Source organism: Danio aesculapii, chromosome 19, assembly GCF_903798145.1.
Source record: "Danio aesculapii chromosome 19, fDanAes4.1, whole genome shotgun sequence".
Classification (NCBI taxonomy): Eukaryota; Metazoa; Chordata; class Actinopteri; order Cypriniformes; family Danionidae; genus Danio; species Danio aesculapii.
Window position 1 is genome coordinate 48,598,986 of NC_079453.1, and position 24,207 is coordinate 48,623,192.

Genomic DNA, 24,207 nt, shown 5'->3' on the forward strand with positions numbered 1-24,207 from the left:
CGTCTGATATGACGGAGAGAGAAAGAGACACAGATACATATTCCTGGAAGGGATTTCGTGGAGCTCTGGGCTTAATCTGCTTTACCCACCCTGAAGCCGTCGCTCTAATCCACCTGCTTTATACGTTTAGCTTATTTGTATTCGTCTAAAAAACTCTGTGAACAGCAGGTCTACAGAATAGAGCTGGGCAACAATGGCTGATGCTCAGGTGGCTGAAGCCAAAGAGAAAAATACAGCAGATGGTGAATATCAGGCTCTTCTGCACGCGCTCATATAGGGAGGATTAACAGAAAAACCAAACGTATCAATAACACTGACATCGTGTCGATTCTTTAGCAACCTGCATTTTGCATTTGCAAATAAAACTAATTATTTTACGATTCAACTCACGAATCGATTCACGATGTTCTCTCATACTGTCTCTCTCATCAGAAGCGAATATTTCCAATGAGTGAACTGATTTATGAGTTATTGACAACAACCAGCTGGTCTCACGGTTTGATTCGGTTACGATTATCATGCCATCGATTCGGTTCAATTCGATATTGGGGGGGTGGCTATAACAAGCTGTCCGTATAAACACACACACACACACGGACACACAGCACCACACTGTCTCTCATTCACACACATACACAAACATAGACAACACCAAACAAACACACACGCACGCACACACACACGCACTCACACGCCACGCGAGCTTGCTTGGGAGCGATATTGTGAGACCGCCCACTTCTGTTAAAATTACACCAGAGTTACTGACCGCTGCCGAGCTTTATTCGGAAATATATTCCCGCACTGCATGAAATCTGGTTGGGTCCCGCGACAATGCACAGGTACAGCCGCGGGAATGAGTACAGCCGAGAGGAAAAGAGCTGGGAGGAACAGTCACGCCAGCAGCCGAGAGGAAAAGTCACGAAGGTGAAATGGGCCACAGTGAGAGGGAGAGAGAGAGAGAGAGAGAGAGAGAGAGAGAGAGAGAGAGAGAAATGGAGTACTTTCATTCCCTCAATCGCAGAGAAATAGGGGCTTCTGCTGTAAGTGTCAGTGAAAGACTCTCCAGAAAACACACACACAGTCAAATTTGGTGTGTAGTTGGCGCCTGTAGTGTTGTAAATACCAGCGCTCCCCTCCCTCGCGACAGAACGCATATGAGATAAATTACGTCAGTACATAATAACCGGTTATGATTATTACTGAACCAATACGGAATTGTCTGCTTCTGCATGGCGGTGCTTCGAAGAAACTATTAATTTGGACACCCCTACAGCACGTAGTGTCAAACTTTACTATAACAAAAGTATTTCGCATGTCTTAACAAGAAGAAATAAGAAAGAGGAAAAATTAAAAAGAAAATAATTGATAAGATGATACGTATAAATGTACTAATTTTCCGAATTGTTCATGTACTTTTAATAATGTAAATGTACACATTTATAAACATTTCATCATGACGAATTTTTAGCAACCTGCATTTTGCCAATTATGTTACAATTCACCACTCAACTCACGAATAGATTCACGATTTCCTCTCATACAGTCTCTGAATGTGTTCATAATTTTATATAATCGCAGATGTTACAGCAGGCTGTCGCATTATCATTGACTGCAGCTATAATCAAATCCAGTTCATAGAAAGGTGAGTAATAAACATTTATTTATACATAAGTGTTTATACATGTAAAGCATTTGTTTAGTAAGAAGTGCTTCTCATACGATATGTGAACTTCAAGCGAGACTGACGTCGACTGAATCTTTCTGAGGAACACCACGCCTAGCAAAAGGGTACCACTGTTATCATTTGGCAGTGGAGAGACATGCCTGATAAAGGTGACCCTGACCCATACCGAACCATATCGCAGGGGCGCCACTAGGGGGACAGAAAGTTAGGACAATTCTAAGGGGGCATCGATAATCCACATTATCGATGCTGTAAAAGGTCCTTACGAAACTGAAAATAGCTGCATCAATCTTTCACCGGAAGATTTCAGTGGCTGAACAACACTTCTGTGCATATAACCCACTCATAACAACACAATCTACATCAGCATAGCATGACTAAAATAGAAACAGAACATTAGCTGTCTGACAGAAACATTTCAGCCAGGGGCGTCGCTAGACCCAATTTCCAAAATCTCCATTGCCCCAGTAAATGCATTGAGATATGATTTACATATTTTCATATGCAAGTGTATTTATTAAGAGTGGTAATTCCGAAATAAAGACGTTATTCTCTATGTGCAACCGAACCAACGCTGGTGAAAGCAATGTGTTTAATCAAAAAGCAAACTGACGCATCTTCGCGTGTGCGCAGAGAACCCACGCGCCTCTCGCACACGCTGCTCTTCTGCCGGTGCAAGTCCCGGTAGTTAACATGCGCGCCAAAAAAGCAGGCTACTTGCTTGTCACGCACCGCTCATGCAATGTAAAACCAGCGTAACAGCCTTTTTTGTTTAGCTAGTCGACAAAACTAAAGTTTAAACAATATGATGGTGATCTTACTAAGCGTGCTCCTGATAGATTTATTTTTATGAAGCAAAAAGGAGGGATGAGGAGTCAGGGAGGTAAAGACTTAATAAACCTAATTCTCTGCCATTTGTCAAGTCTAAGACAACTGATAATTATATAATACATCTTTTTTTTTGTATTTCATTGAACTGTCGATAGAACTTTATTCAAATGAAATTAATATTTATGCAAAAGATTTCTTAAATGATCTTAGCAAATCACTCCAGTTGTGTCTTAACATTGTTTTCCACTTACATTTAGGATTATTTAGAATAATAATTGTATAATAACAAAAATACTTTTATTATAATAAATGTTTATTTAAAAAATATATATATTTATATATATATTTATATATATATATATATTTATATATAGAATATATATATATATATATATATATATTTTATATATATATATATATATATATAATATATATATTATATATTATTATATATATATATATATATATAATATATATATATATATATATATATAGTGTGTGGGTGTGGGTTGTTGTGTGTGTGATTGTTGTTGTGTGGGTGTGTGTGTGGTGTGTGGTATATATAATCTGCACGGCCCCAGTAAAGATTAGTCTAGCAACGCCCCTGACTTCAGCCGTGGTGTCATCCTTTCTCCAGCGTGCAAAACAAACTCCAAATATTAACTCAGGATTTAAAGTTTTGATTCAGCATTTGTTTTTACTGCTCTCTCATCTCTTCTCTCGGTCTCCTCTCTCTCATCTCCTCTCTCTCTCTCCTCTCTCTCGGGTCCTCCATCCTCTCCTCTCTCCTCTCGCTCTCTTCTTCTCTCTCTCTGATGTGCACGTGAATGCGTGTGCACGCGCAAATGGTGGATCTGCGTGAACAGCTGCGCGGTTGTATAAAATTTGTTGACAAAGTTTGGGTTACTGATCAGAATTATGAGAATTATCGGCCTGATGGATTTTAATTGGATGAACATGTTTTAGTTTTATGCCTTACCAAGAATATAAAAACACATATAAACACATTTAGATCATTTACTTTAATCATTACTATTAGAATGTGAAGAGGCTTTCAACCAGCACAGCTACACGTTTCTGAACACAATCCCCTACTGCACCTTTATAAATCAGTGAAATCGTGAAAATCATACGCAGTAAACAATAATAGCGTCTGCTTTGTTTATTTTACATATTCTTTTACGAAGATGTCGAACTAGATTTTAGTAGCTCTGGTCATGTGACTGTGTAACTGTAGCCAATAGAAAGTGCGACAGCCTGTCCTTTCATGTAAAACTCTATAGAAAACACATCTAATGTGACCATTAAAATTAAAATGGCAGATAATTAAACTAACTTTCAATTAGACAACAACTTAAAAGCTAAACGTGTATAAATATTAAAAACATGATCGTTTCCATAGTCGTTTCTGAATTAAATAGGCTAATTAATTTTCTAACAACTGCACTTTTATTTGTTGCTAACTGTGAACTTTCAGATTGTTGTATTATTATGTATTATTACTGTATTCTCAGTTTGCTATATTATCATGCGTCATTCTGATCTGCAGGTGAACAGATGATTCAGTTCAGAATCACACAAACACGCGAGTCTTTTTCTGTGAAATAATCTGCTATGATTCTGTTAAATCTGTGCTCTTACCAGTCCCTCGATCTGGATCTGTTTGACAGGAGAATCCAAGGTTTTTCCATTCTGGGTCTCTTTACGGGATGCCATTATTATTATCTTTATGCGCGCCGGGGATTCAAGAATCAAGAAGACCGTTACACCAACGGCTTCCGGTGAGTCGTTTGAGACGAGTGAATCATTCATCAGAATCGAATCTTTTCAATGAGTGAACTGATTTTATGATTTATTGACAACAACCAGCACGTACAGTGTCATACTTTATTACAACAAAAGCATTTAGCATGTCTTAAATAGGAATAAGAGAAAAATAAAAAAATAAAAGATAGTACATATAAATTTTCGTATAAATTACGTATAAATTTTCCAAACTGTTCATGTACTTTTAATACCAAAAATGTAGACTTACACAACATTTTATATTTAATGTTTAAATGTTGTTTTTTTTTTTTTTTTTTTTGCTTCACTATTTTTAGAAACAGACATCACGTTTAAATGCATTTTAAGAGAGGTTTGCTTTTGTAAACTTGCATTTGTGAAATTTACATCATAATAAAACGTTATAATAAAAGGCAGACTTATGAAAACGTGTCAAACGTGTCACAACGTGCTTCAATGAAAGAAAACAATCAAAACAGGTTAAAATCCAAGCATACAGAAACACCAATGTAAAACCAACTCGCTATACTGTTAATTGAAAGCTTACATTTAAATTGCGCTAAATATACTTAATATTTAAGTATAAAAGCTTAAAAAAGAAGTAAATATTAGACATAAATGAGACCGATTCTAAAGAGGAACGAAATGAACACTTCGAAAGAATCGATTCGCGGAAATGATTCACTAGAAGGTCCAGCTACTATAGCAGTACAAAGAAACAGGAACGATGTTAACTGTTCCCAAAATGAGTTAACGTAGTTCTCAAAGATTTTTACTTAACAACAGCTGACTAAACAAGAATAATACTTGTAGTCATAATAAATTGAGTGCTGTTTTTATTTATTAGGATTAACGCGGTCTTTATTTTACAGCCGACGTGCTGGTTTCAATCCGGTACGTATATACTGTAACCACACTGTTTCCATGCCGAGACTGCCATGAGATTCGTCTGATTTGTTGACATGTTTTCATGAGTATCGATCTCCACGTGTGCGGATTTACTGATATTATTCTACTTTTATTGATAATCCGTTCATTTGATCGGTCTGTGCTTTCTATACGCGTAGTTCAGCATGAAGATAAAGCGGCAGAAACACGCGAAGAAGACCATCAGTTTCTATAAGTATAACTTCTCCTTTAGGGAACCTTTCCAGATATTAATCGACGGCACGTTTTGTCAAGCGGCGTTAAAGAATAAGATTCAAATCAAAGAGCAGCTGCCGAAATACCTGATGGGGGAGATTCAGCTCTGCACCACAAAGTAAGTCAAATCGTTATATTGAGGTAAAGTTGGTTTTATATTGGCACATTCGTTCATTTTAACGCCCCTAGATTGTTTACCACGCTACACTGATTGAGGCACAGTTAGTTTTAGATTCGCACATTAGTTCAGTGACACGCTCCCTATATGGTTTACTATGGTACTTTGAATATTCGGTCTGAAATCAACTCAAGTATGACTTCAAAATGCCATTAGCACTACTTAATTAACGTGAACAACGTTGTACTTTGATAATCATTGGCTGCTAATATGATTTTCCCTATTTAGAGTTTGCAAAGAGTAATTTTCTGAAATGATATTAAGGAGAAAGTCTCAATGTGCGACTATAAAACAACTTTACCTCAACAATATTTATACTGTCAATATTTAATATATATTTAAAGCATATTGCATCTGATCTGCAGCTTATTGTTGTTTTTAATAAGTGAATATCGATCTTATTTTAAAATCTTACTGTTTTGACTCTCATGACAGTGTTTATTACATCTAATATTAAGGGAAATTCACACTAACCACGTGTAAAAGTTAATGCAATATACACACACTGCAAAAACATGCGTTTCTTAGATTTTCTGTCTTGTTTCTAGTCAAAATATCTAAACATTCTTAAATCAAGAAGCGTTTTCTAGACAAGGAAAACATATAGTCTTGTTTTCAGAAATAATAAATGAGTCTTTTTTCCTTAAAACAAGCAAAATAATCTTATGTCTGATGAATAAACAAGATTGTGTTGCTTATTTTAAGGAAAAACTCACTTAATTTTGGCATATTATTTCTTACAACAAGACAACATGCTTCTTGGATTAAGAATTTTTGTATTGCATGTGTGTTTGTTGGATTTTTTCCTCTAATATTTATAAAAGAAATAATGTAAAACATATCACTGTATAAAAATGAGAAAAACATCATATAAATATAAGAATTATTAGAGTTAATTTCATTGGATTCATTAGAATTTCATAGATTTTCTTTTAATTATAACCCACGATTGCTCAAAAACATTGAAACACATAAAAACTTTGAGACCTTTATATGTATTTTCAACAAAACGTCAAAATAACACGTAAATATTACTGTGAAAAGTTTGTGATTGAAACTGGTTAATTTTATATGCAGAAACATTTACTTTCAAATAAGAAAACTTATATTTTACAAAACAAACATAACTTCATGGATAATTTCTCAGGTACATTTTACAAGCACGCATGCTGAAGTGCCAAATGACCAGAATATTTTTATGATTACTAAAACATTTCAAATGAATTAAAAATAAGAAAGGATTTTAAATGATTTATTAAGTTTATTGTATATTTGTATGCATCTGTTTCTGGATTAAAAGTACTGGATTAAGTTAAAGTTATGATAGTTAATGCTATATAATATTAATGTCATATTTGCTGTGTGTTTTTTCTTCGCAGCTGCGCGCTGAAGGAACTGGAAAGCCTTGCAAAAGACCTCTATGGAGCAAAACTGATCTTACAGAGATTTCAGATCAGGAAATGCAAACACATGAAGGATCCGGTGCCTGCGTCCGAGTGTTTGTTATCAATGCTTGCAGAGACAAATCCACACCATTACTTCATTGCAACCCAGGTGAGGAGTGTAATATATGTAGTATAATTAATTCTGGAATATAATCAAACCAATTCTAACACTAGCACTGTGCCATTACTATAATTTCAATCAACAAATCAAACTGTATACACATTGAAAGATTCAAAATAACAAATTATATACACACTGAAATACACTTACCGGCCACTTTATTAGGTACACCATACTAGTACCTGGTTGGACCCACTTTTGCCTTCAGAACTGCCTTAATCCTTCATGGCAGAGATTCAACAAGATACTGGAAATATTCCTCAGAGATTTTGCTCCATATTGACATGATAGCATCAGGCAGTTGCTGCAGATTTGTTGGCTGCACATCCATGATGTGAATCTCCTGTTCCACCACATCCCAAAGGTGCTCTATTGGATTGAGCTCTGGTGACTGTGGAGGCCATTTGAGTACAGTGAACTCATTGTCATGTTCAAGAAACCAGTCTGAGATGATTCAGGCTTTATGACATGGAGCGTTATCCTGCTGGAAGTAGCCATCAGAAGATGAGTACACTGTGGTCATAAAGGGGTGGACATGGTCAGCAACAATACTCAGGTAGGCTGTGGTGTTGAAACGATGCTCAATTGGTACTAATGGACCCAAAGTATGCCAAGAAAATATCCTCTACACCATTACACCACCACCATCAGCCTGAACCGCTGATACAAGGCAGGATGGATCCATGATTTCATGTAGTTGATGCCAAATTCTGAGCCGAGCATCTGAATGTGGCAGCAGTAATGGAGACTCATCAGACCAGGCAACGTTTCTCCAATCTTCTATTGTTCAGTTTTGATGAGCCTGTGTGAATTGTAGCCTCAGTTTCCTGTTCTTAGCTGACAGGAGCGGCACCGGGTGTGGTCTTCTGCTGCTGTAGCCCATCCGCCTCAAGGTTGGATGTGTTGTGCATTCAGAGATGCTCTTCTGCAGACCTCGGTTGTAACGAGTGCTTATTTGAGTTACTGTTGCCTTTCTATCAGCTGGAACCAGTCTGGCCATTCTCCTCTGACCTCTGGCATCAACAAGGCATTTGTGCTCATAGAACTGCCGCTCACTGGATATTTCCTCTTATTCGGACCATTCTCTGTAAACCCTAGAGATGGTTGTGTGTGAATATGTGTGTGAATATCCCAGTAGATCAGCAGTTTCTGAAATACTCAGAGCAGCCCGTCTGGCACCAACAACCATGCCACGTTCAAAGTCACTTAAATCCCCTTTCTTCCCCATTCTGATGCTCAGTTTGAACTGCAGCAGATCGTCTTGACCATGTCTACATGCCTAAATGCATTGAGTTGCTGCCATGTGATTGGCTGATTAGAAATTTGCGTTAACGAGCAGTTGGACAGGTGTACCTAATAAAGTGGCCGGTGAGTGTATATCTATACACAGAAAATAACACAAATTAACAAATTTAAACATACAAAAATATCAGAAATTATAATAAAATAATTCAAAGACTTGGAAAAAATAAAGTAGCATGTCTCTTCAGATTTAATTTCAGATATTGAAGAAAAATGCAATAATGTGATACTGAAATTAACAGCTCTATTTGCATTTGTGATCCGTTACACCACTAATAATTACATTTCTATGATCAATATTTCACTGTATTGCACATCACTCATAAACACACATAAATCCTCATTTCTAGGATCAGCAGCTGACGACGGCGCTGAAAAAGATCCCTGGCGTTCCTCTGCTCTACATTATCCTTAACACCATGGTTTTGGACAAACCGTCTGAGCGAACGCTGAAACATGTTGAAGCGATTCAGCTGGGTGAAATCGTGAATCCAGCTCAGCAGAAGAGTTTACAGAGTCTGAAGGAGAAAGAAGGAATCAGCGGAGATGCAGAGAAGAGAGGCAGAAAACGCAAGAGGAAACAGAGCCATCCAAACCCGCTGAGCTGCCTGAAGAAGAAGAAGAAAGTGACGCCGCAGGAGCCCAAAAACCCAGACGGAAAGAAGAAGAGGAAGAGAAGCAGACACAGAAAGCACAGGCCTGCTGGAGGAGAGCAGACAGAGGTCAAATCATAAACCTCAGGAGGACAGTGTTTGATTTATTGAAAAGACTGATGGTTTTCCTGAATTTGCATATGTGCCAGCAATCCACTTGTTTTGACTAATAAACAAGCGTTTCTTTATTACCAAGCCTGCTTTTTGTGGACATTTATGTGATTGGTTTTGGTGTTAAGATGTACGCTGTAAAAAGTGAATAGTTAAATATTAAAGTGAGTAAACCTGTTGCTTTTAAAGTAGTAAGTTGACTTTTATAAGTTGAGTTAAAGCGATTAGTTAAGTAGTTAAAACGTGAGTAAACCTGTTGCTTTAAAAGCCATTAGCTGACTTTACTTTAAACGTAAGTGAAAGTGATTAGTTTAGTTAAAATGAGTAAACCTGTTGCTTTAAAAGCCATTAGCTGACTTTACTTTAAACGTAAGTGAAAGTGATTAGTTTAGTTAAAATGAGTAAACCTGTTGCTTTAAAAGCCATTAGCTGACTTTACATTGAAAAAGTGAGTTAAAGCGATTAGTTAAGTAGTTAAAATGAGTAAATTAGTTAATTTAAAAGCCATTAGTTGACTTTAATTTAAAACGTAAGTTAAAGCGATTAGTTAAGTAGTTAAAATGAGTAAACCTGTTGTTTTAAAAGCAACTAGTTGACTTTACTTTAAAACGTGAGTAAACCTGTTGTTTTAAAAGCAACTAGTTGACTTTACTTTAAAACGTGAGTAAACCTGTTGCTTTAAAAGCCATTAGTAGACTTTACTTTAAACGTAAGTGAAAGTGATTAGTTTAGTTAAAATGAGTAAACCTGTTGCTTTAAAAGCCATTAGCTGACTTTACTTTGAAAAAGTTAGTTAAAGCGATTAGTTAAAATGAGTAAACCTGTTGCTTTAAAAGCCATTAGCTGACTTTACATTAAAACGTAAATTAAAGCGATTAGTTAAGTAGTTAAAATGAGTAAACCTGTTGCTTTAAAAGCCATTAGCTGACTTTACATTAAAAAGTTAGTTAAAGCGATTTAGTTAAGTAGTTAAAATGAGTAAATTTGTTGTTTTAAAATCTACTAGTTGACTTTACTTTCAAATTTGAGTTAACCTGTTGCTTTAAAAGCCATTAGCTGACTTTACTTTAAAATGTGAGTTAAAGCGATTAGTTAAGAAGTTAATATGAGTAAACCTGTTGTTTTAAAAGCCACTAGTTGACTTTAATTTAAAACGTGAGTTAAAGCGATTAGTTAAGTAGTTAAAATGAGTAAACCTGTTGTTTTAAAAGCCACTAGTTGACTTTACCTTAAAATTAGAGTTAAAGCGATTAGTTAAGTAGTTAAAATGAGTAAACCTGTTGTTTTAAAAGCCATTAGCTGACTTTACTTTAAAGCGTGAGTAAAAGCGATTAGTTAAGAAGTTAATATGAGTAAACTTGTTGCTTTAAAAGCCATTAGTTGACTACTTTAAAACGTAAAGTTAAAGCGATTAGTTAGGTAGTTAAAATGAGTAAACCTGTTGTTTTAAAAGCCACTAGTTGACTTTAATTTAAAACGTGAGTTAAAGCGATTAGTTAAGTAGTTAAAATGAGTAAACCTGTTGTTTTAAAAGCCACTAGTTGACTTTACTTTAAAATGTGAGTAAACCTGTTGCTTTAAAAGCCATTAGTTGACTTTATAAATGTAAGTTAAAGTGATTAGTTAAGTAGATAAAGTGAGTAAACCTGTTGCTTTTAAAGCCATTAGTTGACTTTAAAGTAAAAATTACTATGTGTTTCCTCACTTTTTAGTAAGGTAACTTGACACTTTTTAAAAACTGATCACTTTTTACAGTGCAGGGCTGCATGATATTGTTTTTTTTTTGGAAATATATTGTGATACGAGTACAATTTTACCAGATGAATAGCTCTATTTGTAAAGAATTTATATTTTTAGATTGATGGAGGTGATTTTGTAGGATAATGCGTCACATAAAATATAATAAATTAACTTTTTTAGGGATGTCAGCAAAATATAAATATTACACACATATTACATACTATATAATTGAACAACATTAATTTTATATCATTTATATTATACTAATAATACTCTTTTATAAGAATAATATAATAATGCAGTGTCATTATTTAATGACTCCACTGAGGAAATTTTAAAATACTTTCCTTGTTCACCACAAGGTGGCAGTGTGTCTCTGTGCTGACAGAAATTTAATATTACATTCTGACAAATTCACATAGAAAAGGCTTAAAAGGTACTGTATCATTTAAAATTTCTCAAATTGGCTTAATATTATGTAGGAAATGGTATGAGTTATTTTGGGGGTGTTTTGGTCAGAAAATGGGACGACTAGACTCTTTTCATGAATAAACAGATCTCGGTCTCATTCTGTCTCTGTGAATGTCTGTAACGTCAGACTCTTTGTTAGTTTGATCTATTGGGTTTAAATATAGCCTCTATTTTTGTCCTGAATTGGGATGGATTGCTCATTTGAGCAGGTTGCTCGGGAAACGCAGAGCAGACAGGACGACATGCAGCTCTACATGATAATCATTTAGGAGAGTTTGAGGACCAGCTGTAACTAATGTGAGAAGATTTAACAGCACATCTAATAACCTGCATGACATCAAAACTTAAATGCTAAATTAACAACAAAGCTGTCTGCTAGTGTTGGGAAAAGTTACTTTTAACACTAGGGGGCAGTATGACTCCATCCAATGTTGTTCCTTTTACCACTAATGAGGGACGTATTATAGACAAATAAAGCATTATTTTTATGCAGTTTTGTGCAACACCGAATAAATACCATAAAACTATTTCATTGTGTCTATAATTTGTAATCTAACACATTTTCGTCACCTATTTATCTCTTCTCTGTGGTGGTCAGTTTGCTTGTAGTTTACTTTGTAAGGTGTGCTTGTGATGCGTAGCGCTCTGGTTCGAGTCCGGTGAAGCACACTTCCACATATGAGATAAAAACAATGTAAAATCAAGGTAAACTACATTGTTGTAGTTCACTTTTCTCTTACGCTTGCTTTTAAAAACACTATTGTTTGGGTTTAGGTCAGTGGTTCGCTAGCCGATCTGTACGACAAGCCCTGCCTCCTCCTGGATGTGTAGAAGGAGGATGTATATCTGAAACATACAACAAAAAGTATTTCTGATTCACAAAATGTACTCCATGCCCTCTAGTTGTCATCTGAAATGTACAAAAAGTGCGCCTTAAGTAACATATTGTAAATTGACAAAAATATAGACGGCGCCCTCTAGTGTATTCGTCATCAAAAACGTACAGAAAACCTACGCTAACGTATTGTAAAATGACAAAAATATAGACAGCGCCCTCTAGTGTATTCGTCATCAAAAACGTACAAAAAACCTACGCTAACATATTGTAAATTGACAAAAATATAGACAGCGCCCTCTAGTGTATTCGTCACCAGAAACGTACAGAAAACCTACCCTAACATATTGTAAATTGACAAAAATATAGACAGCGCCCTCTAGTGTATTCGTCACCAGAAACGTACAAAAAAGTACCCTAAGAAACGTATTGCAAATTGACAAAAATATAGACAGCCCCCTCTAGTGGATTTATCATAAGAAACGTACAAAAAAAAGTTACCTAAGTAATGTATTTTAAATTGACAAAAAGTTGACAGCGTCCTCTAGTGGATTTGTCATCAGAAACATACAAAAAAAACTACCCTAAGTAATGTATTTTAAATTGACAAAAATATAGACAGTGCCGTCTAGTGGATCTGTCATCAGAAACGTACAAAGAAAGTACCTTAAATGACGTATTGTTAATTGACAAAAATACACACAGGGCCCTCTAGTGGATTTGTCATCTGAAATGTAAAAAAGTACCCTAAAAAACGTATTGCAAATTTACAAAATATAGACACCGCCCTCTAGTGGATTTATCATAAGAAACGTACAAAAAAGTAACCTAAGTAACATTTTAAATTGACAAAAAAAGTTTACAGCGTCTTCTAGCGGATTTATTATCAGAAACGAACAAAAAAGTAACCTAAGTAACATTTTAAATTGACAAAAAGGACAGCGTCCTCTAGCGGATTTGTAATCAGGAACATACAAAATGTAGCCTAAGTAACGTATTTTAAATTGACAAAAAAAAAGTTGACAGCGCCCTCTAGTGGATCTGTCATCATAAACGTACAAAGAAAGTACCTTAAGTGACGTATTGTAAATTAACAAAAATACACACAAGGCCCTCTGGTGGATTTGTCATCTGAAATGTAAAAAAGTACCCTAAGAAACGTATTGCAAATTGACAAAAATATAGACAGCGCCCTCTAGTGGGTTTATCATCAGAAACGTACAAAAAAGTAACCTAAGTAATGTATTTTAAGCTGACAAAAAAGTTGACAGCGTCCTCTAGCGGATTTGTCATCAGAAACGTACAAAAAAGGTTGCCTAAGTAGCGTACTTTAAATTGACTAAAAAAAGTTGACAGCGCCCTCTAGTGGACTTGTAATCAGGAACATACAAAAAAAAGTACCCTAAGTAATGTATTTTAAATTGACAAAAATATAGGCAGCGCCCTCTAGTGGATTTGTCATCAGAAACGTACAAAGAAGTAACCTAAGTAACATTTTAAATTGACAAAACGGTTGACAGCGTTCTTTAGCGGATTTGAAATCAGGAACATACAAAAGACTACCCTAAGTAATGTATTGTAAAATATAGACAGCGCCCTCTAGTGGATCTGTCATCAGAAACGTACAAAAAAGTAACCTAAGTAACATTTTAATTTGACAAAAAGGTTGACAGTGTCCTCTAGCGGATTTATCATCAGAAACGTACAAAAAGTAACCTAAGTAACATTCTAAATAGACAAAGAGGTTGACAGCGTCCTCTAGCGGATTTGTAATCAGGAACATACAAAAGACTACCCTAAGTAATGTATTTTAAATTGACAAAAATATAGACAGCGCCCTCTAGTGGATTTGTCATCAGAAACGTACAAAGAAAACACCTTAAGACAAAAATACACACAGCGCCCTCTAGTGGATTTGTCATCAGAAACGTACAAAGAAAACACCTTAAGACAAAAATACACACAGCGCCCTCTAGTGGATTTGTCATCAGAAACGTACAAAAAAAGTACTCTAAGTAACGTATTGTAAATTCACAAAAATATAGACACCGCCCTCTAGTGGATTTGTAATCAGGAACATACAAAAAAATACCTTAAGTAACCTATTGTAAATTGACAAAAATACAGATGGCGCCCTCTAGTGGATTTGCCATCTGAAATGTAAAGAAGTACCCTAAGTAATGTATTGTAAATTGACAAAATTATAGACAGCGCCCCCCCCTAATGGATTTGTCATCAATAACGTACAATTTTTTAACCCTAAGTAACGTATTTCAGACTTGCAAAAATTAACTCAGCACCCTCTAGTGGATTTGTCATCTGAAACGTGCAACAAAACTTACCCGGAGCAACGTAATTTATATTTCGCAAAAATGTAGGCTGAGCCACATATTTCCAATGATCCTGCATGGGTTAGTTACTTTACTAGTGACTTAAAGTAATCTGATTACATAAACTGTAATGCATTCCCTCCAACACTGCTGTTTTTCATTCTGGTGCTGCCAAGAACATTCCAGCAGTCTTCGTTTGTGTTTCCCAAAAACCCACAGCAACTCCATGTTCACGTCACCCATTCAGACGCATTAAACATCTCCAAAGCTGTGAGGAGGCTGACGTCAGTGTCTCTACGTCACACACACGCACTTATATCGCATGCAGAATCACAATACAGGCGTTTATGGCTGGGAGGAGGTGTTTAAAGTGTCCGTCCCGCAGACCAGTGTCCAGTGACAGAGCTGAATCTACAGCTGACCAGAAGTCATGGAAGTGGTTTTGAGCAGACTGAGAGATTTCTCCTGCAAGCAGAGCTCTTTTGAGAAGTGTGAAACAGCAATGGTGTGCAGGGATTATTCCTTAGCACTGGAAAAGAAGCAAAGTGATGCGGGACGGCTGGACATTCAGACTGCACTCGTCTGGCTGAGGAAAGAGCTGGTGAGGTTTATTACTTTTTTTTGTCATAAGTTTTTACTGAAGACAGATTCAGGTTAAATGAGCCTCAATTTGATATATTTTGTCCACATATTACATATGCAAAAACAGAAATAAAATTGAATAAATAAAAAATAAACCCACACAAGCAACAACTCAAAAGGCTTTACAAATTTAATAAGAGTATGATGAAAAGAATATTAAAACATTTAATGCAAAAGATGCATATTAGTCCATAGAGTTTTTGTCAAGGTAACATAAAAGGATGCCAGATTTTGTCAAATGCCTCAAGTTTTCATTTTAAACAGTACCTAATTTGCTCCAGAGGTCTTGCATTAACAGGCGTTTGGACACATATTTGGTCTTGCAGGAAGTGTTGGATAAATATTGGATTATCAACGCTATGTTTATCTTTTAGGTATAAGTTATCTGTTATTTTGTTAGTTCAGTCTTTAGTCAAAACTTGCCACTTCAGAATCATCCATTAATAAATTCCGATGTTGGATTTTTATTGCAAACTATTTTTATAAATGTATTAAGTAAGAAGAAAGTTATTTAAAGTTTTTTACATTTTTATTTCATATTTTCCCCAATATTATTGTATATATCAATATATTTGTATATTTGGGTGTACATTTTTTTGGACTGTGATCATAATTTATTAGATTAGTTAGATTAGTTCTAGTTTTGAGTTCCGTACTGACTAATCTAATGCATATGGACAAATATATTATTGTAAAGCATCATATAGAAAATATTAATTTAAAATATAGATTTAGACATATATATATAGTTACTTAATATACACTACAGGTCAAAAGTTTGGGGTCAGCAGGATTTTTAAATGCTTTAAAATGAGCTTATCCTGCTCATCAAGGCTGCATTTATTTAATCAAAATTACAGTAAAATAGTGAAATGTTATTGCACTATACAATAACTGTTCAAAAGTAGTTTATCATTTTATTCAATAATTAATTCCACGTGATTTTAAAGATGAATTTTCAGCTTCATTACTCCAGTCTTCAGAGTCACATGATCCTTCAGAAATCACTCTAATATTAATAATAATAATAATTATTATTATTATTAATGGTAATAGTAATAAAAGCAATAATAACTGGAGTAAGATTTTATTTGAAACCACATACAACAAGAAAGTTAGTTATTTAAAATTTTAATAAATATTTAACAATTTCTTTACATTTAATAAATGCTGCCTTGAGGAGCAGAATAATTTTCTTTAAAAAAAAAAACTGACCCCAAACTTTTGACCGGTAGTGTGTGTGTATATATATATATATATATATATATATATATATATATATATATATATATATATATATATTAACAGTTTTAAAGGAATCTGAAACATTAAAGTAGACAGTTTACTTGCATTTCATGTGCTTACAATACAAATAAAATAATTTTTGTATCTTTAATTCGATGTAGACACCAGAATTGGTCTTTATATTCTTTATATATTATTTAAACAATCAAGCTAAATAAAATAATATCTAGTTTTGCTTTAAACTGATAAATAAATGACAGCAAAATCTTTTATAATATTGCAAATGTTGCTAAAATTGTCTTTAAAAAATAAAGGGATTATTCATTTAAATTATTAATAAATTAATATTCCTTAAGGAACCATGAAAACGAATAATACTCCAGCACAACTGATGGCAACATTGACAACAATAAGAAATGTTTCCTGATCCAAAAAATCTGCAGATTTAGAATTATTTATGACGAATTGTGTAACAATAAACAATAATTTTAAGTAACCATGCGTAACGTATTGAAAAATATATATTTATATCTCACAAAACTAGTTTCTTTGTTTATGTGATTAATTAAATGTTTCCGTGGTTAGCATATATAAGAATTTCTGGTCACACTTTTCAATAAGGTTTCATTGGTTGATGTATTTACTAACATAAACTAATAATGAACAATACTTGTACAGCATTTATTAATGATAGTTCAACCTTTATGCAATATTAAAACCCAAATTCATGCTTGTTAACGTTAGTTAATGCACTGTGAGTTAACATGAACTAACAGTGAACAACAGTATTTTTCATTAACTAACATGAACAAATACTGTAATTAATGTATTGTTCATTGTTTGTTCATCTTAGTAAATACATTAACTAACATTAACTAATATAAACCTTATTGTGAAGTGTTACCAATTTTTTCTTACATAAAAAAACAGTGTCTATTATTATTTTTATCACTTTTTATTATTATTAAATCAGTTTATTCAGATAGTTTCCTTCTCCCAGTATATTTCTGGGTGGTCTACTTGTTGTACACTCCAATAAAATCAAAGGTCAGCCTGCATTTTTACAACGTTGCTCCTATAGGAGTGAAGAATAGGACAGGCCTGTCATTAACTTTCATGTTGGAGCATTGCAAACATCCCAGGGGTTCAATCCTGAGCAGCTCCATTCTCCATCCGCAGATATACAGCCTGGCATTTACAGCCTCTGTACTGATGAGCTGCCACGGCAACATTTACACAAAGACCCACAGAAACCCATGTCTCATTGGTTCAGTACTTCACATGTGAAACCCACTAGTCACATTTTAATGCGGAAAGAGCTTTTATTTTTGCCAGGTACAGTTGAGGTCAGAATTGTTAGCCCCCATGTAAATTATTGTCCCTGATTTTTTTCCAACACACTTCTAAACATAATAGTTTTAATAACTCCTTTCTAATATGTGATTTATTTTATCTTTGCCATGATGACAGTAAATAATTGTAACGTGAAGTGGGATGCAGACAAGGGAAGAAAGGGTCTAAACGCAGGGTTTCTTAAACAGAATGGTCAGGCAAGCAACGGTCAACACAGGGGCAAACAGATGTATACAGGGAATTCAGAGTTATAGTCAAATAACAGGCAGATGATCAAAAGGCAGGAAGCAAGCAACATAAACAAACAAAACAAAGCAAGGTTCAAACATGGAAGGCAAGGCAACAGCGTCGTAATGTTCACAATCAGTATACCAAGACTCAGCAATGAGGGTGTCAGAGTGAGCCATATATATGAGTGTAAAATCAGTCCATGAGCAGCATCAGCTGTGGGAGTGTAATCATTGGAGACTTGGAGCAGGTGTGTGTGTGTGTTGCATGACTGGTTCTTGTAGTACATATACCAGCAGATTTGTAGTCCGTTAGTGATCTGCACAGGCTGGATCGCTGGTGACCATGACAATAATATTTGACTAGATATTTTTCAAGATACTCGTATTCAGCTTAGAGTGACATTTAAAGGCTTAACTAGGTTAATTAGGGTAAAGTTAAAGGTAATTAGGCAAGTCATTGAATGAAGCTGCGTTCACACTGGACTTTTCTCCCCATAGACTTCCATTCATACGCATGCAAATGCTTCAGACCGGAAATGAAAGCTCATGCGACTGCATGCGGTGCAAGCAAAGTTCAAGCTTGGTGAACTCCGACCTGCAAAATTGCATCACGTGACTGCGCAAGACCAATCTAAGATCAAAACATGACCTCTCTGTACAGAAATCAAAATTATGGAGCAATCGCTCGCTTTTTTAAAATGTCTAATAATCTTGTTTAATCCCGCCCCTTTTCGCAGGACCGTACGACAGACTTTTGCATGCTCAAACTCCAGTGTGACCGCGGCATAACAGTGGTTTGTTCTGTAAACAATCCAATACAAATATTGCTGAAGGGGTTAATAATATTGACCTTAAAAAAAATTAAAAACTGCTTTTATTCTAGCCGAAATAACAAATAAGACTTTCTCCAGAAGAAAAAATATTACATGAAATACTGTGAAAAAATCCTTGCTCTGTTACACCTCATTCAGGAAAAATCACAGGAAGTTCAACTGTATGTTTACTCATGAAGAATTAGTTTTTGTGGCAGAACTTTTCAGCATGACAGTGACCGGACATAACATGGATGATAAAAGTAATTTAAAAACAAGAAGTAAATCGAGAATTAAAATATACAAATTGACAAATGTATGCATTACTATATACAATATGGTATGTATAGCTTTAGCAATATTGTATGTATAGCTATAACTAACACTGTAATTCTAACACTGGATTAAACATCACTAATATATTCATAATGTTCTTAGAAATCAATGAATGCACCGTAGTTTAAATATGTAAAAAAGTTTTAATTAAACAATGTGCGGCGCTTAATATGAGTGGGCGGGGCTAAATATATATTTTGCCATGCCTCGTTTGCTGTGACTCTGATTGGTGGGATTTTCAGCAGCATGGGTAATGTAGTTTTTCTGCTCAATCATTTTAAAAACAACACAAGTTAATGCAACAAAAGAATTTAAGTAAGGGATGATATACATCAAGCTGTTTTTTACAGAATAAAGGTTTTATTTTGCAAAAACAAGCAGCTGGATGTACATTATCCTGATTATTACATGGCTACTTGTCACAAAACAATTTACACAAAACACCGATCAGAGCTGAAACTTAGCCTGGCTGGCTAATCCTGGCTGGGCCAGTTGGCATTTCTGTGTGGTTCTCCCAGTGTTGGCGTGGGTTTTCTCCGTGTGCTCCAGTTTCCCCCACAGTCCAAACACATGCACTATAGGTGAATTGAATAAACTAAATTGGCCGTAGTGTATGAGTGTGTGAGTGTGAATGAATGTTTATGGGTGTTTCCCAGCACCAGGTTGCAGCTGGAAGAGCATCCGCTGTGCAAAACATGTGCTGGAATAGTTGGCGGTTCATTCCCCTGATAAATAAAGGCACGAAGCCACAGGAAAATGAATGAATAAACGTAAAAAATAAACAGAAAGAAAAATGTCTGAATGCAATCAACATTAACTTGCATATTCAGTCACAAGATGGCGCCAAACAGTCAATAACAGCAGTGTGACGAGCACATTTATTCATTTATAGCTGTTCCCAACTGAATCAGGGTAATTAGGATGCTTTAGAACAGCTTGGACTATTTATAATGGTATAAAACAGCAAAACATGGTCTAAAGAATGTATAAAACAGCTGTTCTTGACAGTTTGCAAAGGGTAAATCATTTTGAACATGCCACTTTTAGTTCAAATGTAAATAAAAAGCAGATAAATATTTTGCACATTATCTTATTGTGAATGTCGTGACTGACCAATCAGAATCAAGTATTCCAGAAAGCTGTACAATAACGTACACCGCAATTGACCAATCAGAATCAAGTATTCCAGAAAGCTGTACAATAACAACATGTATTGGAATGCCGCAAATGACTAATCAGAATCAAGTATTCCAGAAAGCTGTACAATAACGTACACCACAAGTGACCAATCAGAATCAAGTATTCCAGAAAGCTGTACAGTAACGTACACCGCAAGTGACCAATCAGAATCAAGTATTTCAGAAAGCTGTACAGTAGCGTACACCACAAGTGACCAATCAGAAACAAGTATTCCAGAAAGCTGTACAGTAGCGTACACCACAAGTGACCAATCAGAAACAAGTATTCCAGAAAGCCATGTAATAAAACCAATTAACATTCCCTGAGCTCATTACCAACACATTTTTATTTCTCAGTGGAATAGATGTTCACCTCAAAAATAACAATGCGGCTCAGTGAAATAAACATTGCACCTTTTGATTTCACACGGACTTTAAAGGCTTAGTAAGTAGATAATTGTTAAAATACCTGTAATTCTAGTTGATATATTCCACTCACCTTGTTCATCAAGTCCCCTCCATGATTCACTTCCAGTCAGCTTTATTTCCCAAACTCACTACCCTTCCTCCTATATGATCTATAGGAAGAGGAAAACATGTAAACACAAACATACTGTTTAAGACTTATATCTCAATCTTTCAAATCAACTTCCATTATTAGTCTGCCAGTGTAGTTAATGCAGGATTTTTGTTTTTTAATAGTCAGAATTCACGAAATGGGCTATTATTCATTTCATTTCAAAGCCTCTCATTAGACTCCAACAAACCCAATAAATGAGCAGAAAGAGATATTTGCATCTCTGAAAAAGACTCTACCTGTCTAAAACACTTTTAACTTTGCCTGAATGAAGGATAAACTATTGACCTGCTTTTCTATGTGAATATGAAAGAACAGTATTTGTTTTTGTCCCACTTTTTAGATCTCACTGTTTTATTTGAGCGTAATGGAAAAATCTTTGGGATGAAAAGCTAAATAAAATCAAAATTAAGGGGGATTATAATTGTCCGTAAACAGCATCAACAGTATACATTAATTTGAATCGCCATTGAAAGGAAATAATGTCAAAACATGTTGCAAAATTAAAGTAATTTTACCTCATTTTATTTATTTATTCGTGGCAGAAACAAGCTACCATTCATGACTAACTTGTCTAATATGAGCAACACTAAGAACATTCACCCTCAGGCCAAATCGAGTCCTATTTAGCCTAATACTAACGTTATGCTAGGCTAGCGCTAACAACACGGTCGCGAATTTTCGCAATTTGACGGCATTTTGGCATCATATTAGGTTAACGTAAAAAAAAAAAAAAACCTTGTTCAAAAACGCTGTCGAGAAATTTTGCAAATAAATTACTTACCAAATTCAAAGAGTTGCAAGATCACCGCACCAACCAGCGGATGTTAACGTTAGGTGAATACTGTCAAACGTCGAGGCCGCGATTCATTCATTCTGCTGTGGCGACTCCTGATTAATAAAGGGACTAAGCCGAAAAGAAAAAGAATAAAGTCAATAAATAAATTTTATATGGTCAATAATAGTCCTATAAGCATAGCAAGTGGACCGTTTTACATCTTATGTATTAAAAAAATGGGTAATTCCAACACAATCACATTGTAATTCACAAAATAGTTGGAAATTTGCGTGAATTCATACAAATGAGATTGGTATGATTTAGCCACTCATTGGGGAGGAAAATAAATTATTCTTTTAAACACATAACTGCATATATATATATATATATAATTATTTTTTTTTAATCTATACTCCAAATTTAAAACCATTTTGGTTCGTCTAGATTTTACCTAAATTTACCTTATAGAAAAAAAATATATGGCAATAAATGCTACTTCCATTTATACCATATATATTCATATAAGATGTCAGTTGAAATCAGAATTACCTTTGAATTTTATTTTTTTTATTTATTTAATATTTCCCAAGGCGACGCAGTGGCACAGTAGGTAGTGCTGTCGCCTCACAGCAAAAAGGTCGCTGGTTCGAGCCTCGGCTGGGTCAGTTGGCGTTTCTGTGTGGAGTTTGCATGTTCTCCCTGCATTCGCGTGGGTTTCCTCCGGGTGCTCTGGTTTCCTCCACAGTCTAAAGACATGTGGTACAGGTGAATTGGGTAGGCTAAATTGTCCGTAGTGTATGTGTGAATGAGTGTGTGTGGATGTTTCCCAGAGATGGGTTGCGCCTGGAAGGGCATCCTCTGCGTAAAAACGTGCTGGGTGAGTTGGCGGTTCATTCCGCTGTGGCAACCCTGGATTAATAAAGGGACTAAACCGAAAAGAAAATGAATGAATGAATGAAATATTTCCCAAATGATGTTTAACAGAGCAAGGTATTTTTCACAGTATGTCTGATAATATTTTTTCTTCTAGAGAAAGTCTTATTTGTTTTATTTCAGTTAGAATAAAAGCAGTTTTTAATTTTTTAAAAACCATTTTAAGGTCAATATTATTAGCCTCCTTAAGCAATATTAGTTTTGGATTGTCTCCAGAACAAACCCCTGTTATACAGTGACTTGCCTAATTACCCTAATTTAACCCTAATTAACCTAGTTAACCTTTAAATGTCACTTTGAGCTGTATAGAAGTGTCTTGATAAATATCTAGTCTAATATTATTTACTATCTTGACAAAAATATAATAAAATCAGTTATTAGAGATGAGTTATTAAAACTATTATGTTTAGAAATGTGCAGAAAAAATCTTTCCGTTAAACAGAAATTGGGGGGAAAATGGGGGGGGGGGGGGGGTAATAATTCAGGGGGCTAATATTTCAGGGGGGTTAATAATCCTGACTTCAACTGTATATAAAGAAGTCATAAATGTAATATTGCAAAAATGGCAGTTTACATGTCTTTTCAACATGTAATATAAATATACAGATATATACATATATGTTCAAATATTAGCTATATATATTTTTTTCTCCCCATGGGTATTTTTTTGAGTGCAGTCAGAGCTGTTGGAAATGTTGGCTCCTCAAAATAAAATAAAAAATAAAATTGTTTTATCTATGCCAAAATTAATCACTTAAAGCATTCAAATCCATCTTACATCAAAAGAACACTCCACTGTTTTGTAAAGAGAGGCTCATTTCACAACCAAATCACCTAAAGCATCAATTTTCATTCATATATTGAAATTGTATTGACTTCTAGTATAAACTCCTCACTTAAAACATTGTGCTCATCTAAAAATAGAGTCATAACAGAATGAAATCAACTAGAATTATCATTGCTCTTCATTATAGATGGACATGCGCTCTCAGGACCAAGCATTAATTCGTCAGCTGATGGATCTCCATGATGGCATTCAGGAACTGAAGCTGGAGTGTGAAAAAGCCATAGAGGAGGAAGAGGAAGAGGAAGAACCTGGCTGGGACTCTGGCAGTGAAGGTGGAGTGAGCAGCATGTCCTCCTACTCAGGGGAAATGAGTTTCTGCACCTCCATCTACTCCTTCAGCTCATGCATGAGTCCTGCTTCTCAAGGGTTTCACTCCAAACGGGTCTTCAGCAGACGCAGCTCTGTGCCCTGAACCAAACTCTTACACTCTTACTGGTGGAATGAACTCCCCAACTACATCAGAACAGCCGAGTCACTTGCTGTCTTCAAGAAACGACTAAAAACGCAACTGTTTAGTCTCCACTTTTCCTCCTAATCTGCAATTGCCTCTCTGGCTATACCACTAACTGAGCCCTCTTTCTCTCTCTCTCTCTCTAAAAAAAAAAAAAAAAAAAAGCGTCTGCTAAATGACTAAATGTAAATGTAAA

The 24,207-nt window shown here is 35.1% G+C and overlaps 2 protein-coding genes across 2 annotated transcripts in view; one reads left to right on the forward strand and one right to left on the reverse strand.

Annotated features, from left to right (window-relative positions):
• eif3hb (eukaryotic translation initiation factor 3, subunit H, b) overlaps window positions 1–4,291 on the reverse strand; it is a 133,462-nt gene extending 129,171 nt beyond the window's left edge. Inside the window, exon 1 of the mRNA XM_056479508.1 lies at window positions 4,157–4,291. Coding sequence (XP_056335483.1) covers window positions 4,157–4,231 — 75 coding nt within the window. The 5' untranslated portion in view covers window positions 4,232–4,291. The remainder of the gene's footprint in view (window positions 1–4,156) is intronic.
• A 929-nt stretch (window positions 4,292–5,220) lies between these two features.
• On the forward strand, window positions 5,221–9,337 carry utp23 (UTP23 small subunit processome component). The gene is made up of 3 exons (XM_056479476.1): window positions 5,221–5,561; window positions 7,001–7,175; window positions 8,840–9,337. The coding sequence occupies exons 1-3, from the start codon at window positions 5,374–5,376 to the stop codon at window positions 9,221–9,223; spliced, it is 747 nt and encodes a 248-aa protein (XP_056335451.1). The 5' UTR covers window positions 5,221–5,373; the 3' UTR covers window positions 9,224–9,337.
• The last annotated feature ends 14,870 nt before the right edge of the window (window positions 9,338–24,207 follow it).